Source organism: Desmodus rotundus, chromosome 2 (assembly GCF_022682495.2).
Source record: "Desmodus rotundus isolate HL8 chromosome 2, HLdesRot8A.1, whole genome shotgun sequence".
Taxonomy (NCBI): Eukaryota; Metazoa; Chordata; class Mammalia; order Chiroptera; family Phyllostomidae; genus Desmodus; species Desmodus rotundus.
Window position 1 is genome coordinate 203,270,379 of NC_071388.1, and position 18,305 is coordinate 203,288,683.

At 40.2% G+C, this 18,305-nt stretch overlaps 1 protein-coding gene across 8 annotated transcripts in view; it reads left to right on the top strand.

Annotated features, from left to right (window-relative positions):
* The window catches only part of SP100 (SP100 nuclear antigen), a 77,287-nt gene that overhangs the window by 49,423 nt on the left and 9,559 nt on the right, over window positions 1–18,305 (top strand). For all 8 annotated transcript variants that reach the window (XM_053919179.1, XM_053919180.1, XM_053919181.1 and 5 more), the window contains 6 exons: window positions 1,334–1,447; window positions 2,551–2,604; window positions 7,064–7,108; window positions 13,292–13,339; window positions 15,262–15,366; window positions 17,341–17,483. In XM_053919179.1, coding sequence (XP_053775154.1) covers window positions 1,334–1,447; window positions 2,551–2,604; window positions 7,064–7,108; window positions 13,292–13,339; window positions 15,262–15,366; window positions 17,341–17,483 — 509 coding nt within the window. The remainder of the gene's footprint in view (window positions 1–1,333; window positions 1,448–2,550; window positions 2,605–7,063; window positions 7,109–13,291; window positions 13,340–15,261; window positions 15,367–17,340; window positions 17,484–18,305) is intronic.

The window sequence follows — 18,305 nt, forward strand, 5'->3', positions numbered from 1 at the left end:
ATCATCTTTTCCCTAAAACCAGCAACTGCTTCCTGTGTTCTCTGGCTCTAGAACACACTATTAATTTGCCTATTCTTTCAAGTTCAGATTCTCAGAGTCATCAGTAACACCACCATCTCCTGAATCAACATAGCCCTCTGTAACCTACTTCTATGAATTCTTCCTTTCAAATGTCTCCACCCTGTCCATTGCCATGCTGTCACTAAACAGTATCTACCTCCCTTCTCACTGGAACTAGAGCTACAAGTTGCTACTTGTCCTCCTGCTTCTAATCTTGGTCCCACCAAATATATTCTGAGTGACTGAGCTAAGCTGATCTCTCTAAAATATATCCATGCTGCTATCCTACATAAAATCCAATGTCCTTTACTTTCCTTTAGGAGTATGTTAATTCTCCTTCTTGTGGCCCTCAATGCCACCTACCTTGAGGCTCCTGCCTCTTTCTCCATCATTATTGTTGCCACTAACTTCCTATTGCACATTCAAGCACCAGAAGCTCCTCGCATTTGTGGAATGTAGACCTTTCACATGCTTCTCCATCCACTTGGGGCTATTGTCTTGGTCCCTTTCCTCCCTGATCTGGCTAACTCCTGCTTCCATTACACATCCTTTGGAAGAAGTGCCTCATCTCAAACGAAGCTAGTTCTTCCTGCCTTATCCCCACTCCAGAGTATTCTGTGCAATCCATCTTCTAACATTCTTTATAAGTTTCAATATATTCACTTCTTTGTCAGTGTCATGGTTGCTCTTAAGATTGACAAGCATTAACGCTTCAGTATGCCCTACATTGTTATCAGCGTCCATCTGCCCTACATTGGGCATCAGCGTCCATCTCAGCACCTGGAACAAGAGAGATGCTTAGCAAACTTGTTAAGTGAATAGAAAGAATCGGTTGCTCTCTGTATTCCAACATTTGGAAATTTGTCTGGCAAAAGTTAGTTTAGAGTATTTACATGGAATATTTACCCAAAAATTTAATAAATAAATAAATATGTGTGTGTGTGTGTGTGTGTGTGTACCCATAAAGGTAACAGTATTTCTGGAAAAAAATAGCATCACATAAAAATAAATACAAATTTGTGTTAAAAACACCATTAAGGAATAGATGGGAGAAGCACATAAAGGAAAAACAGAAAAACAAAGATGCAGGTTGGGGCAAAGAGAAAAAGATAATAGAGAAAAAACAGATTGAGAGGAAGGGATGTAATGAAGAGCAAAACAGACAGAGATTTCAGAGGCAGAGCCGTCTTTTGAAGTGGGGGTGGAAGGATGTTGAAGGGAAGGGATGCAAAATAAAATTGTAAATTAAAATTTTTTACAAATCACAACATAGGAGCAGAGCTCCGAGGACTTGAGAATGAGAAGTGTTCCTGTGTCATGTGTTTATCAAAAGGTGTGCAAAGAGGCCAAGAAGCACGGACTGAAAGTAGCCAAGCATCTGATATGGGTAAAGCTACGCAAGGGTCTTGGGGTAAAGGTGATTCAGCAGATACCACAGACCCTTAGGATACCAGTGATAGGTGATTGGGGTTCAAGGACCACATGAAGCAGTTCACCAACAGGGAGTAAGTCAGTTATGAAGGTGAGAGTCACAGGACCCAGGCTGCAGGATGTCAGGAGTCTGAAATCAGAGTTTCTGTTTTCTGCTGCACTTGACTCTGAGCACACGTTTATAAGGAAGGGGTCCAGTCCATGTCAGAATCTCGTTTTCCACATTTGCTTGACCTGGCCCTTTTGGGAACAGCAGGAAGGCAGGAGATCATGATTACAGTCAAGTTTAACAGAATGGATCCTGTTGATTTTACGTGGATGGTGTAGTAGAAATACACTGATTAAAAAATCGGCAGCACCTTGTGTACTATATAAGCATATCAATTCTTGGATTTATATAGTGACTTCCACCTTTGTTCATATAGCAAAGAAATCCAGGTGTTCTTCTGTTGGAAGATAATAAAAGGATCTCAAAAGGCAAATAAATGGTCCTGCTACCTGTCAGGAAAAAGACCTCAGTTAACTATTCTCAAACTCAACATATAGTTTTGAACGCTGCCCTCCAGCATCTATTGATTTATATAGTGATTTCTTATTAATTTTTCAAATAAGATCTTATTCAATTGTCACTAAGAAATCTAAAGCCTAAAGAAGATAACTTTTATTACCTACCCATTTCATGAATCAGGAAAACTGATGCACATTAGTAATGAAGAGTTTTTTCAAAGCCTCAGAGAAATAAAGACTTTAGGTATCAATATGTATCTGATCATTTAATTTTTTTTTTGAGAGAGAGAGAGAGAAATCGATTTGTTGTTCCACTTATGTCTGCATTCATTGGTTGATTCTTATATGTGCCCTGGTTGGGGATCGAACCCGCAACCCTGGGGTATCAGGATGACACTCTACCAACTTAGCTACCCAGCCAGAGCTGTTTAATATCATTTAGATACTCAGACATCATTATAAACTCAAGCCTTCCACAACGTGAATTGTCATAAGATTTGTAATTTTTATATATAAATTATTTTTCTTTGACCACAGCCTGTTATTTTCCAGGTATCATGGATACTGGAAGAAATTCTACTTTGGAAAAACACAGTGGAAAAAGAAGTAAGAGTGAATAAGAATTTACTTGATTTTTATGTCACAGATTAACTGGTTTTTAATGCTAAAGTTTATTATAACTACTTTCCATGCCTTTCATAAGACAAAAAAAATGCCTTTTAAAATAACTGTTTTTCAAACTGCTCATATCTTTATGTTGGTTTTTTTATTCTGATTTTAAAGTATATATGGCTTATAAACATTGGCATATATCTTTCCAGTATTTTTCTATGCATGGATGAGTACATTTTGGAATATAGTTTTATTTATCTAACTAGGTTAATTGTATGTATACTTTTCCTTTTATTGCTTTTCAAAATTAATATTTCACACCTAGACAATAAAAACATTTAATATTTTTAAGAGTTACAAAAAGCCTTATTTAAGGGTGCTTTAACATGCACTATTTTCATTTTTAGTGTGGTTGAGCATTTTTTATTTGTTTTGGTCATTTGTTGTTCTTCATAGAACTCTTTGTCACAGAATGCTGTGTCCATGTTTCCTGTTACGATGCTTGTCTTCTCATAATGCTGGATGAGTATAGAGACTTTTTTTTTTTTAGAAATTCTCATGTATGGTCATATATGTTGCTAGTATGTTGTCCAATTTGATGTTTTTATTTTTGATCTATTAATGTAATCTTTTGTCCTAGAGAAGTTATAAATGTATAGATAGTCAAATTGTCACCTTTTTCTCTCTAATTCTTGGGTTTCCTATCATATTTACAACAGCCATGTCTAGCTGAAGATTTTTTAAATATTGTTCTACATTTGACACTGCTATATTTGAAGTACTTGATCATTTTTAATGTCTTCCTCTATAATCCCTGATTTTTGCTTCTTTGTGTATATGTGAAGTGGGAATCATTAAAATATTCCCTCCGTTACTACCTTGTGATTGGAATACCTCCTTGAAAGCACCATGCCTTTACCCATCCATCTACTAGTTTTTGTTTTGCAATGGAAGGGTCTATAGAAAAGAAAGTTGACCTCAGAGGTACCACCATCCTGATGACTCATTAGGGGTGAGTTTTAGAATGAACTCAGAAAGATTTCTCCCATCTCCTTCCCATGTTCATTGGGACATCTGCACAGAAATGAATTGAACCTGCAGTTTAATTTGGAGAGGACAAGAGACTTCTACCCATTTATTCATGTTATTTAATGTTCTTCCATTAAGAATTTTCTTATGCTTTTTTTTTAATTATATGTTGTACAAATTTGTTTCTTATTATGAATGTCTTGTTTTTCCCATTACAGAACAGCAGGAGGGAATTTAAATGAAACAAGACTCTCAAAATCTTTATTTTTATAAAAAATTTATGGTCATTTTATTGCCTACTTATATGAGGAAATCAGAATGCCAAGGATCTTTTTCTGATTTAATACGAAATCTTACAAGCATGTATACAGTTTAGGGATCCAGGCTTCACTTAAAATAGTATGGCCAGTCCCAAAAATTATCAAGACAACCAATCAGAATTAACTGTCTTAAGACATTGGTTTCATGAGAAGTATGAATAGTTTCTAATTTGAGGGAGTATTACAAGACCCCTTCAAATAACTCTGCCATGGACAAATTTGTATTAACAGAGAGCAGAACAAATTGGTGATGGTTACAAATAGACACAGCTCCGTATTTTACAAGACTTATCTTCTTATGAAATTTCTCAGTTCAACACTGTTAAATCATATCTATAAATATGTTTATGTATATATTTATTTATAAAACATAAATATAATTATAAATTCCATATACATATATTGCATGAAATATTTATATACATAGATATATAAATAAAACCATATACATCTAAATGTATACTACATGTAATATATACATTGAAGATACACATCTATCTATAAAACTCCAACATATTCCTGACCATCTAGATGGCCACACACACACTTCTAGGAAAGTATACATACCCAGATCTATTCACACTCAGGAAAGACCTAAGAAAGCCCCGAGCTCTCTCTCACCCTTTGCTAGCCTTGAGGCGCCATGCAAGCAGGAAGTGAGAGCTAAGGTAGAGTTGTAAACCGCCTGGCTGTGTGTTGAAGGCATGCATCAACCCTTGCACAGAGCCCCATTGACAAAGGATAGGAGAGCTATTAGTTCTAGGTATTTAAGGAAATTTCTTTCCTATCATTAGCTAACTAACTGAACAGAGACTTCAGGGGCCACATGGCAAAAAATACAGAGTTTGCTAAATTAGTTAAGAAAATATGTACTACAAGCATACATCAGAAATATTGCGAATTTGGTTCCAGACCACTGCAATGAAGCAAAATTGCAATAAAGTGAGTCACACTAATTTTTTGTTTCCCAATACATATAAAAGATGTTTAGACTCTAGTGTAGTCTATTTAAAGTGTGTAATAACATTATCTAAAAACAATGTATATATCCTAATTAAAGAATATTTTATTGCTAAAAGGTGCTATCATCTGAGCCTTCAGGGAGTCATAATCTTTTTGCCAGTGGAAGGTCTTGCCTCAGTGTTGGTGGCCTCTGACTGATGAGAGTAGTGGTTGCTGAAGGCTGGGGTGACTACAGTAATTTTTTTAAATAAGACAACACTGAAGTTTGCTGCATTTATTGAGCCTTCCTTTTACAAATGATTTCTCTGTGGCACATGATATTGTTTGATACCATTTTACCCACAGTATAATTTCTTTCAAAATTGGATTCAATGATCTCAATCCTTGCCACTGCCTTACCAACTAATTTTATGTAATATTCTAAACCTTTTGTTGTAATTCAACAATCCTCACAGCTTCTTCACCAGGTGTGGATTCCATCTCAAGAAACCACTTTCTTTGCTCATCCAAAGGAAGCAGCTCCTCATTTGTTAAAGGTTTATCATGACAGTGCAGCAATTCAGTCACATCTTCAGGCTCCAATTCCATCTCTAGTTCTCTTGCTATTTCCACCACATCTGCAGTTACTTTCTTCACTAAAGTCTTGGACCCTCAAAGTCATCCAGGATAGTTGGAGTCAACTTCTTCCAAATTCCAGTTAATGTTGATATTTTGACCTCTTCCCATGAACCAAGAATGTTCTTAATGGCATCTATAATGGTGAACCCTTTCCAGAAGATTTTCCATTTACTTTTCTCAGATACATCAGAAGAATAGCTATCCACGACAGCTATATTCTTATGAAATGTATTTCTTAAATAATAAAACTTGAAAGTCAAAATTACTCCTTGACCAATGGGCTGCAAAATGGATATTGCCTTAGCAGGCATGAAAGCAACATCAATGCCATTGTACACCTTCATCAGAGTTCTTGGGTGACCAAGTGCCTTGTCAATGGACAGTAATATTTTTTTTCTTTTTTTCCCCCTTCTTTCCCCCATTATCCTCCTCCCCTCTCCCCTCGGGTTGACAGTAATATTTTAAATGGAATCTTTTTTCTGAGCAGTAGACCTCAACAGTGGGCTTTCAGTAAACCATGTTATAAACAGATGTGCTGTCATCCAGGCTATGTTGTTGCATCTATAAAGCACAGACTGAGTAGATTTAGCATCATTCTTAAGGGCCCTGGCATCTTCAGAATGGTAAATGAGTACTGGTTTCAGCCTGAAGTCACAGCTGCATTAGTCCCTCACAGGAGAGTCAACCTATCCTTTGAAGCTGCAGGGGTGTCCAACCTGCAGCCCACAGACCACTTGCAGCCCAGGGTGGCTATGAATGTGGCCCAACACAACATTATAAATTTACTTAAAACATTATGAGATATTTTTTATGATTACATGTTACAATGGATTTAATGTGTGGCCCAAAACAACTTTTTTTCTTCTGTTGTGGCCCAGAGATGCCAAAAGGTTGGACACGCCTTCTGCAAAGCCTGCACTGACTTCTCTAGCTATGAAAGCCCTACATAGAATCTTCTGTCAGTATAGAGCTGTTTTTTTCTACATTGAAAATCTGTTGTTTAGTGTAGCCACCTTCATTAATTATCTTAGCTAGATCTTCAGATAACTTCCTGCAGCTTCTGAATTAGCACTTGCAGCTTTACCTTGCACTTTGATGTTATGGAGATGGCTTCTTTCCTTAAACCTCATGAACCAGCCTCTGCCAACATTCAAAGCAAGCCTCTGAATCACAGGGTGTCTGAGATCAATTGTTCCTTGATCCCCCCAACACTTCTCATTTACTGTCAGCTTCTGCTTGACTTCAGCTGCTTTTTACATTTTCCTTATTGTGAATGAGAAAACCTCATGTGAGTGTGCACTAATAAAAGCACACTGTCAATGACTGGCACTGTGTAAAGGTAGGTTGTTTTTGTTGCTATTGTTGTTTTCAGTGTTGTGACAACCAAGAGGGGGTATTGGTAGCTGGGAATTTAGCCCCACAAAAAGTTGAATGAAGACAAAAATAAAATACTTGAAGTTTACTGATATATAAAGCTTGTAAATCTTTATTTATAATCCTAAATGATTATTTTCTATTTAAAGGAGAAAAGAGAAGACACATAGATAAAATTAGTCGCTTCCTAAAAGGTAAGAATAAATGTAGGGATTCACACCTGTGAGTTTACTGCAGACCTGGTCTTTCTTCTGGACCCTCTCTTTGCCACAGTCCCAAAATCTTCTTTGGCTTCATAACTAATGAATTACTTACAGTACAGACTGAATCACTGTAACAAAGAGAACCTAAAATACTGCGGTTTGAGTCACATCATTTGTTGCTCTCTCATCTAACAGTCCAGAAGTGGTAGGAAAAACCTGCCTTTCTCAACATATGGTTTCCCTCTCTGAGTCCAAGAAAGGTGACATGGCTGCCATTGTCTCCCCACCAGTGGGCAGAGGACAAATGGAAAGGGAAATCACCCATCTACTTTTTTTTCATGGAAAGGCCCAGAGTCTGCTCATATCCCATTCGCCAAACTTGGTCACATAGCCAGAGCTAGTTGTAAGTAAGGCTGAGAAATATACTCTCTAGTCGGGCAGCCATGAATCTATCTGCAACTCTATTCCTATGAAAGAAAGAATAATTATGGGTAACAAATAGCTGTCTGCCTGCTTATTCTCCATGTTTTCATTCAAAGTCACTGATTTCCTCAAACAAGGGGGAAAATTCAAACTCCCCATTGGCCTTCTTGTCAACCTGAGACCGTTTGGCAAGAAAAAGAGCTGGAACCTGAATGCAGCCCAGAGGTATGTGGCCAGAGACAAGCCAGCCCTATGTGGGAAATTAGGAAGCAGGAAACAGCATTAGAAAGATTTAAAGTTGTAACTAAGGAACACAGTCCTTGACAGAACAAGGAGAAACAGACAGAAAGAACTTGAATCAATTAAACAGAAGACAAGAGTCTTGGTATCACATCAGATCTAAGCCTGGGAAATGCAAATATTTAAGCCACACTTAACCAGGGCACACAGCACACTGTGTGCAGCAAAGGGTAAAAATCGTGAATGACTCTCCATTCTCAGAATCGGGTTCTGCAATTTTTCATTTCTAGCACATGCTTCCTTTTCTTCCTCTTCTTTGTTTCTCCTCTTTTTCCCTTCCCTCCCCAATTATATTTATGTATGCTTTTACAAAAAGACAATTCTGTCTTTTGTATGCTTTCTTTTTTTTGTTCATTCCTTAGCATCATATCATATAAAATACTGCTACTTAATTTACTTGGCACTGTGAAGGTGGCTGGGTTTTTTCCTCTAGAGTTAAAACATATTTGCATAGATTTTGTTTCCTTTTCATTTCCTCTGAATATTTCTGTCACCTTGTTTTACATATATAATATATTATACAGGGTCCAGCACAAATAACACCCCTTTTTTATTACAAAATCTTTGATTACAAAATCATAAGCATGTAATTCTGTAATATAACAATATCACACTCAAGCACACCATATGACATTTTAGATAAAATGTTCAAATTAAAACTACAAATTATCACACCCATATTCATACCCTACCGATCACACTCAAATAGACCTTACTTCTGTCAGATCCTGTATATTAAGTATATATATGTATTTATGTAAATATATGAATTTAAACAATTAAATATAACACAAATAAATATATACATATATTCCTAGCATCTCTATCATTTAATCTCTATGCTTATTTTTAGCATCTGGATTATTTCCCAGGTTATACTTACCCAGGACTAAGATTTTTCTCCTCTGAGCATTTGTGAAGCCTCTTTACCTTACCTGCTTTATTAAAATAGTTGGACTTGATAGTCTAAGCAGAAAACACATTTGCTTTTTCTCCTGCTTCCTTTTCAAACATACTCTCTCAAATAGCTTTTTCTTATCCCAGACTGAAGTCTTAGATAAACCCCAGAGCTGTGCCAGTTTCTTTCAGCAGCAGTGATATATTCTCAAGCCTGAGCTGACTTCGGCCAAGATGGAGGTGTAGGTAGATACACTTTGCCTCTCTGCACAACCAAAAGAAGGACAACAACAAATTTAAAAACAAAAATAACCAGAACTGACAGAAAATCAAACTGTATGGAAGTCTGACACCAAAGAGTTAAAGAAGAAACATTCATCCGGACCAGTAAGAGGGAACGAAACAGGCAGCCAGGGTGGAGAGGACATGCAGCAAAGTGGCAGCTGGTGGACCAGGCAAGGTGGCGGCTGGTGGAGTGGGCGGTGCCACATTTGTGTGCAGATAAACTTGGAGGAACAACTGGAGAGTGAGAGCCCATGCAACCCAGGGTTCCAGCACAGAGAAATAAAGCCTCAAAAACTCTGACTAAAAAAACCTGTGGGTGTTGAGGCGGCAGGAAAAACTCGCACAGCCTCACAGGAGAGTTCACTGGACAGATCCACAGGGTCCTAGAAAGTACATAAACCCACCCACCTGGGAATCAGTACCAGAAGGGCCCAATTTGCTTGTGCATAGCAGAGAAAGTGACTGAACGCCCACCAAGAGCTGAGCAAACAACATTGTTCCCTCTCTGACCCCTCCCCCACATACAGCGCCACAACACAGCACTGTGGGTCGTCCTGCCCTGGCAAATACCTAAAGCTCCACCCCTTACTACATACCAGGCATTCCAGAACAAAAAAATACGGCCCAAATGAAAGAGCAGATCACAGCTCCAGAAAAAATACAACTAAACAATGAAGAGATAGCCCATCTATCAGATGCACAGTTCAACACACTGGTAATCAGGATTCTCACAGAAATGGGTGAGTATGGTCACAAAATAGAGAAAAAAGTGAAGGCTTTGAAAAGTGAAATCAAGGAAAATATACAGGGAACCAACAGTGAACCGAAGGAAAGAGGAACTCAAATCAACGGTTTGGATCAGAAGGAAGAAATAAACATTCAACCAGAATGGAATGAAGAGAAAAGAACTCAAAAAAATAAGGAGAGGCTTAGGAACCTCTGGGACAACTTTAAACGTTCCAACTTCCAAATCATAGGAGTGCCAGAAGGAAAAGAGGGAAAGCAAGAAATTGAAAACTTATTTGAGTACATAATAAAGGAGAACTTCCCTAATCTGGCAAAGGAAGTAGACTTCCAGAAAGTCCAGGAAGTTCAGAGAGTCCCAAAGAAGTAGGACCCAGGGGAGCACACACCAAGGCACATCATAATTACTTTACCCAACATTAAAGATAAGGAGAAAATCTTAAAAGCAGCAAGAGAGAAGGAGACAGTTCCTCACCAAGGAGTTCCCATAAGACTATCAGCTGATTTCTCAAAAGAAAACTTGCAGACAGGAAGGGGCTAGAGAGAGGTATTTGAAATCATGAAAGGCACGGACCTACATCCAAGATTACTCTATTCAACAAAGCTATCATTTAGAATGGAAGGGCAGATAAAGTGCTTTCCATGTAAGGTCAAGTTAAAGGGGTTCATCATCACCAAGCCCGTATTGTACGAAATGTTAAAGGGATTTATCTAAGAAAAAGGAGATCAAAATTACGAACAGTAAAATGACAATAAACTCACAACTATCAACAATTTTTGTTTTTGTAAAAAAACAAAAATGAACTAAGCAAACAAGTAGAACAGGAACAGATTCACAGAAATGGAGATCATATGGAGGGTTATCAGCAAGGAGAGGGTGGGGAGAATGGGGGAAAAGGTACAGGAAATAAGAAGCATAAATGGTAGGTACAAAATAGACAGGGGGAGGTTAAGAATAGTATGCAAAATGGAGAAGCTGTAGAACTTATATGTATGATCTATGTACATGAACTAAGGTGGGGGAGGGAGATATGGGGCAGAGGGAATAAAAGGGAGAAAAAATGGGACAACTGTAACAGCATAATCAATAAAATATATATATTTTTAAAAGCCTGAGCTGATATGTTAAAACTGGAAAATATGTAGTGAGGAAGTTGGATGAGGCCAACCTCTTCTCTCATCCACACTTCTCTTATTGCAATCAGAATCTATTGCTTTTAGCTAATTCAAGTTTGGAGAGCAAGAAGAGAAAGAAGTGGTAAGGGAAAGAAATGTCCTATTATGATATATTCATGTTTCCCACATACAGTGGATACATGTGTCACATATGTGGTTGTACAGCGACCTCCTCTTTAGAGAGAATTTCTCAACTGTCATTCTCCCAAAGCAAGAACGCTCACGGACTGTTTACCACTTCCCTCCTAGTCCCCCAGCTGTGAGGAGGTTCACACCTCATTTATCTAAACGGCTCTCCTAGAAAGAATATCTCTTAAGAAGAACTAACTGAGCTACTCCCTTTTCCAGAGAGGACCAGAAGAATCAGAGTGCCTCTTTATGGTCCTACTGTCAGCGAGCATGTTGCTGGCTCCCAATATACTCAGTATACCCAATATACTTCTCCAGACTTTCCCAGCTTGAGTTTTTAAATCTCCCTGCCTTCTTCAAACTCCTGGAGAAACTGATCATGTACTTTGAGGCTGAAGCTTTCCCACTTGCCCTGAGGGATGACAGTACACCTTACTCAACTACCTTAGAAAGTCTGTGGTGCCAGTAGTTTTTGAACAGGGAACCCAAAGACAGCCACTCTATTTCCTTTGGGGTAATCAAGCAGGAACATTCACAAAGAACAATTTTAAATAAGAGCCCAGTGGCTGTATATTACCAGTAGGTCTTAAGCCCCCAATTTTCCAAGAAAGAGAGCTCTGGTAAACCGAGCTAGATTACTTTTATACCTTTAATTTATACGGCCTCAACAGGTTCGATGAAAGGCGAACCCAGCAGTACCGGAGAAGGACACAGAGGGACACAAAGAGAATGTGTTTGTCTAAGATGTCTATTGCTGAACAAACCCAAATTGGAGTCCCACCATAGAACTGGAGGGAGGGAGGGAGAGATTGAGAGAGAAAGAGAGAGAGAGAGTGCTTCATGGTTAACTATTAAGGAACGTATTTTATATTGATTTTAATTTTTCTGACTACATTATCATTGATAAGGGTTAACGTGGGGTTTAGTGATATTAAGACGGTAGACCTAAGAGAAGCTAAGCCCTGCTTTGTCCAGACCTCTTCCTTCCTAGACGTAAGATAACAACAAGGTGCCGGAACATCCTAACACGCAGAGAACCATGGCAAAGCAGAGCTCCTCAGCCCTTTGACACGTAGGATTTGGTGTTCCACCCACATTTTTTCATGCTGAAAACTGGCTGGAGAACCTGGACCATCTGTTGTTTTACCCTGAAGTTGTCTGTAAACCTGAAGGTTTTTAATGAAAGGGGAGTCTAGCTCACCCACTAGACCCAGAAGCATTTAAACAGAGAGAAAGTAAGAGGAGGAGAATGTGTGTTTGCCAATAATAGCTAGTGGTGGACAGACTCAGGTTACAGTCAGAGGTGTACTCCGATCTTCCGAGACATTTTGTGTTGTCTTTATCCCTACAACTTTTAGAACTGGGGCATCAATTTCTATGCGTTCCCTTTAATTGGGTTAGTTTTTAAGTCTTTTGTCATTTTGCTCCCATAATTAGTACAAAAATCTTCTTGCAAGGTTAGGTTTATGGCAGCTATCTGATTGGTAGAGTTCGCCATGAGGTCTGTCCTTGAGACCTTATATTACTGCCTTGTATCTCTGTCTCTTTATCAAAGGAAATCTCCAGGGCCTTACTTAATTTGAATCTTTATCTCTACACATTTATTTCCTCACCTAGTGAATGGGTAGTGTTAGTTCTTATTTGAAACATTTGTTCTAACAATGAAGTGAGTTAATAGAACTAAGGCTAAGGATGGTTCCTAGCACAAAGCAAGCTCTCAACAGGTGTCCAACTTCATCACTCTTCTCAGCCTGTTGCTTGGGAAATACCTAAAACATAGTACATAATACAGATTTATCTGGAATAATTTGGAGATATTAGTCAAAGAAATTTAGGATGAATCTCAGTTAAGTATCATCCTTGTAACTAAGTGTAGGCCTGGGTTCAGCAAATTCTGGCCCATAGAGTAAAGCCAGCCCATTGTTTTATAAAGTTTTATTGGAACACATCCGGAGCCACCTCTTTTTATTTATGTATTACTTATGAAGGATTTCATAATACAATAGCCGAGTTGAGTAATTATAGGCCTTAAATATAGTTACTATCTGGCCCCTTACAGAAAACAGTTTCTAAATCCTGATCTAGGCATTCGGTAGTTTTATTGAGGTACTAGACGGCCTCCTGAAGAGTTTTCATTTGAATGGTGTTTTTCCACAACACTATTTGCAATGCAATTTCATAAACAAGAGACATTTATGTTATTTTCTTTTTTCCCGTCAGGGATGAAAGCAGTCAACACTGGACCTCTGAAAAGATTCAGGATAAGAGGTAAAAAGAAGGGATTAATATACTTTTATTAATTAACCATCTAAGTTTTTTATTTCATACTCTGTTTTCTAAGTGACCAATCAACTTCTGAATTAGCTTACAGAGCCAGTAACAAACCTTAGGGCAGTCACTGGCCTTGGTCAAAGTCAACACCATGACAGGATGCTGACAACGCCACTTCACTGATGTTGATCAATTGATCTGTGAGGGGGAACAAGCCTCCCTGAGCCTGTGCAAGGCTCCCTCACTGCACTGAAAAAAGGGTGTGACTCCTGCCCACATAGGGACACACCGGTTGCCCACCAACAGGGGCCTGGGTGGTAATACAAGACTTGTGTCCTAAATCCTGACATTCCTTTGACTGTGTGCTTTTTGCTGGTCCTTTCTTCTTTTGCCTCAGTTTCCTCCTCTGTAGATGGGCGAGTGGCCTCCTGGGCCATCCCCAGCTCTAACAGAACTGACTCTGACAGGACCAGGGACAGCCCATCCTGCCCATGCTGGACAGGAGCCCTAGCATGTATCTTCATGGATCCCCTCAATGTTAGCCAGGAGGACAGAGGCAGGTGCTGCTGTTACTGAGCTCATGTTAAGACTTTCAACAACTGCGGAATCAGAGCCTAGTGCCCCACCCACAGGATGTACAGAGGCCCTCTTCCTGAGCAACTTGCCGTGTCTTCTAGAGCACCCTGCCCTGGGTGTCACAGAGTGAAAGCCACAAAGTTCACATGAAGGAGAGGTGAAACAAGACAGAGCACAAGGAGGGAACACAGACACTGCTCTTGCTAGTGTCACCGTAGCCAGTTAATTAGTTATTAATAAGAAAGAGAGCAAAGGGAGCATTGAGTTTAATAAACTGGGGGTCATGAGCCTGTTCACTTCACCAGGAAGCTACAGCTTCACACTCCAGGGATCACAGCATTGCTCACCCTAGGGGTTTAACACTCCTTCCTCCCTTCCCCCTCTGGTACCAGATTGAGGGCAGGTGCAGGGAGAGGTGCTTGACCAAAGAGATTTGTCAGTCTAACTAGGGGGTGGACCCATCAAAAAGCCCATGAAAGCTTGAAAAATTGATTGGTTATTTTGAAAAAAAGCACCTAGTTAGTCCCAAACCAAGGCTAACGTAATTCCAGGGGAACAAAAAAATCTCCCTCTCTATCTCTCTCCCTCACACACACACACACACACACACCTTCATTCGCCCATGCATTTGCCCGCTCTCTCGCCTGAGAGCACGCAACCATGAGGCTCTAGTAGCCACCAGGGCCTGCAGCAGACTGCCTGGGCTCCGAAGGACTAAGCTTTAGTACTAAACGGAAGCTCCAGACCTTGGCTTTTGTTTTAGCCTTATTGAAGGCCAAATAGGACTTTTTCCATGACGGGATGAAGAAAGAGGGGATGCAGCAGCAGCCTTCCACACAAATAGACCATCTTGCCACACCACAGTCTTCCATGTGCAGGTCCTTGGAATGTTTTCCTCGCAATCCTGTGGAAGAGCCTGATTTCCACTGACAACACCAGGCGCTCCATTATCATCCTGCTCTCAGTGGGTGCCTCCACTGAGGAGACGCAACTAAAAGCTGAGAGGTTTTCTCCATCCACTTAACTTCGAATCAATAATATGACTGACTAGACATCTTTCTCAAAAACAGGAGAAAAATCATTGTGTAGTAGGTAGTTGTGGCCAATAAGCTTGGGAACTCAGGCCCTTCCACACAAGGCTCTTATGCAGGACTTCAGAGAATAGGAATAGAGGCTGATATTATCTTTATGTGTCTAACCAGCCATAAAAGAAAGACCTAGTTCATGGGGAACTCCCTCCAATACATTTTAATCTATAAAAGAAGGATCTCACGATGGGTGAGGAGATAGAGAGTACTGTTGTAGAAGATGGAATGAAAAATAATAATAATGCTTCTTTGCAGTTCCAAGAATTCCCAGAGATACAAATATGGATTTTCGACCTCCTAAACTTCCTGTGACCTGTGGTCAGGCGAAGGGGATTTTATCTAAGGAGATAATGAAAGAAGGTGAGTTTCCTGGTCTTCCACACTTTTCAACTGGAAACTACCCCCATGTGGACGTTATATTGTTCAAGGGCTAGATACCTGCATTGGGGTCTCCAAGCCCAACCCCAGATTCACTGATTCACTAAGAGCACTCACAGGATTTAACATATAGTCAAACTCATTGCTATGATTTGTTAAGTTGATACAAAGCAAAAGCAGCAGAGGCAAAAAGACCCCTTAACAAAGTCCGAAGGAGACCAGGTGTCAGTTCCCAGGAGTCCTCTCCCAGTGGAGTCAGGCAAGTCATACTTAACTCTCCAGCAGCAAATTCTAACACATGAGAGATGTTGTCCATCAGGGAAGCTGCCCTGAGCCTAGGAGCCCAGAGATTTTATCAGGAGTTAGCTACATAGGTATACTCTACCTATCACCTGCCAAAGTTCCAGACTCCCAGAAGAAAAGCAGGTATTCAGCATAAGCTATATGGGAAGGGTGGGACCTCCCCTAAAATCCAGGTTCTCAGATGTCAGCCAAGGGCTGACCTCAGAAGTAGGCATTCTGAAAGACAGCTGTCTCAGATCTGCTCTGTTAGGTCTTTTCTGCACAGTATCCCAGACAGGCTGGAGGAAAGATGGCATTTCCACAATTTTCAAATGCATACGCATTAGCCTACCAGGCTTTCTTCCATAGAAAAGGTCCCCATGATGCCCACCCAGCACCCAACAGCAAGGGCTTCAGTATCAGGGGGTGGGGGTGGGAATGTACACATTTGAGAAATCCAACAACAGCTTCACAGCCCCATTCCCTGTAATATCTGCACCGCCTTGTGCCAACTGGAAGGAGCACAGGATTTTAGAATCGGACCTGGTTTCAAGCTTCAGCTATACCAAGAATGTCTGTTTCATCTGGACCAAGCCATTCTCTCTCATTCTAAACTTCCTCCTACAAAAATGGGAATAATAATAAAACTTCCCTCACCATAGTATTATGAGAAAAAATGGAGTAATTTGCAAATTATAATTATTGAAGTAGGACACCAATGTCCACCTGCCGTGGTTGGCGCCAACAAGTATAAATGTGTGCTCTATGGCTATATTGCACATGAGTAATCTAACTCTTCCCACTACGTAACATTTCTATAATTACTTCCCACATAAAATAACCATGAGTCCAAAGGTGAGAAATCACTGATTGCCATTAGCTGGATGATCAACATGGTACAAGACGAGGCAGACGTGGCCGTGGGGACAGCTGTCACATGGCTACCTGGGTGCCCTCATCTGCCCCCTCTGAAACTGGGCCTGGCTCTATCCAGGGTCGCAGAGAAGGGAAGGGAAAGGATCTCGGTCATTCTTCTTTAGAGCCATTCATTTGGTTTGTTTGTTTCTCTTTTGAATATACCATATTCTACCATGTATAATGTGCACTTTTTGCCCAAATTTTTGAAGGGAAAAAAAAGATCTGCATTATGCATGGGTAGTACCTGAAATACCTTGTATCTGTTCTGGTGTTTTGTAATTATTTGTTACATAAAATTTCTTGTACCATAATATGCTCAACAATAAATCCTAAAATTCCTTTATAATACAAAAGCAAACTGTCTAAATATAAATAAATAATTAATTAAATTTTAAAATTAAAAGGAAAGGTTTTTTTCCTGAAAGTTTGGGCCAAAATTATGGGTGTGCATTATACAAGGGGGTACATTATGCATGGTAAAACACAGTAAAGTGCTTTTTAAAAGTAAATGATTATTGCCTTCTCATCACACAAAGAAGGAAGGAATGTGCACACACAGCAGGAAGTCCCCTTCCGCCCTCGCATTTCCAGTACCCATGGGGCCCCTGATGGGAACTCAGCTCTCCTGTGTTACTGATTCCAAGCCTAAAATGGGTGGCCCAGAACCATGTGATGGGAGGCCAAGTTCTGGGGTTTTCGGTCGAGGGCACTTCCTGGCAACAAAGGGAGCTCAGCTTGTCTTGCTCGGTCTTGCAGGAATCTCAGCGAAGTGTATAGAGACGAAGGATGGAAAGCAGCTCACCCTCAAGGAATTTGAAATTGAAGGGAACCATGAAAAATCCAAGAATTGGAGGCTGAGTGTGCGCTGCGGCGGCTGGCCCCTGAAGTGCCTGATTCAGGTACCTTAGTGACAAGGGGCTGAAATCAAGTATGTAGTGTCTACAGTCCACCAACTCCAAGCTTTTCCAGTGTCCAGAAAACCATTGTGACCTCCCTTGCACAGGTCATAATGATGTCACTACTAACATTCCACCCAGGGGTTATCTCAGCTGGCTTTTATTACAGCTTAATCCTCACAGAGCAAGAACTCTTACCCCCTGGAAGGTAAGACCTCTGTCACGAGTGGTTTTTTAAAGTAGCATAGCAAAACTGGGTATCTGAAAATAATACACCAATATGGGTGTTTCCTAGATTACAGATTACTCGTCATATTTCAACATTATTTCTTTTGATGGCCATCTGAAATTCGTTCTTGAAAGAGGGTATAAATAAATGGCATTCTGAACACCTCTGTAGGTCCTCACACCAACCCCCTGATGCAGACAAAGCGGGCCGGGTCTCTGCCACACAGGAACCTCTGCCTGCTGACTGTTTCTGTCACTCAGCCCAGATGGCCCTTCCTTGCTCCACTCTATGATCAGGAAGAGCCCATTGCTCGGCAACATTTACTGACATACATCTAGAGTACCAGGGACTGTAAGGTTCAAGCCGCAGCCCCTAACCAGGAGGAAGGCTGCACATTCCTAACTACAGGGCTGCTGGTGGGGAGGCACTGGCAGGAGGAGATGCAGGGTCTCAGAGGCGGGGAAGTTCCTTCTGACTTTGAGGTTGGGGACAGTTTGATGGAACAATTTGCACTGAGCTGGGCCTTAAAAGAAGAATAGTTCTGACAAGGAGAGCTTAGGTGTAACACATTTCACACAAAAAGGATGGCATGAGAA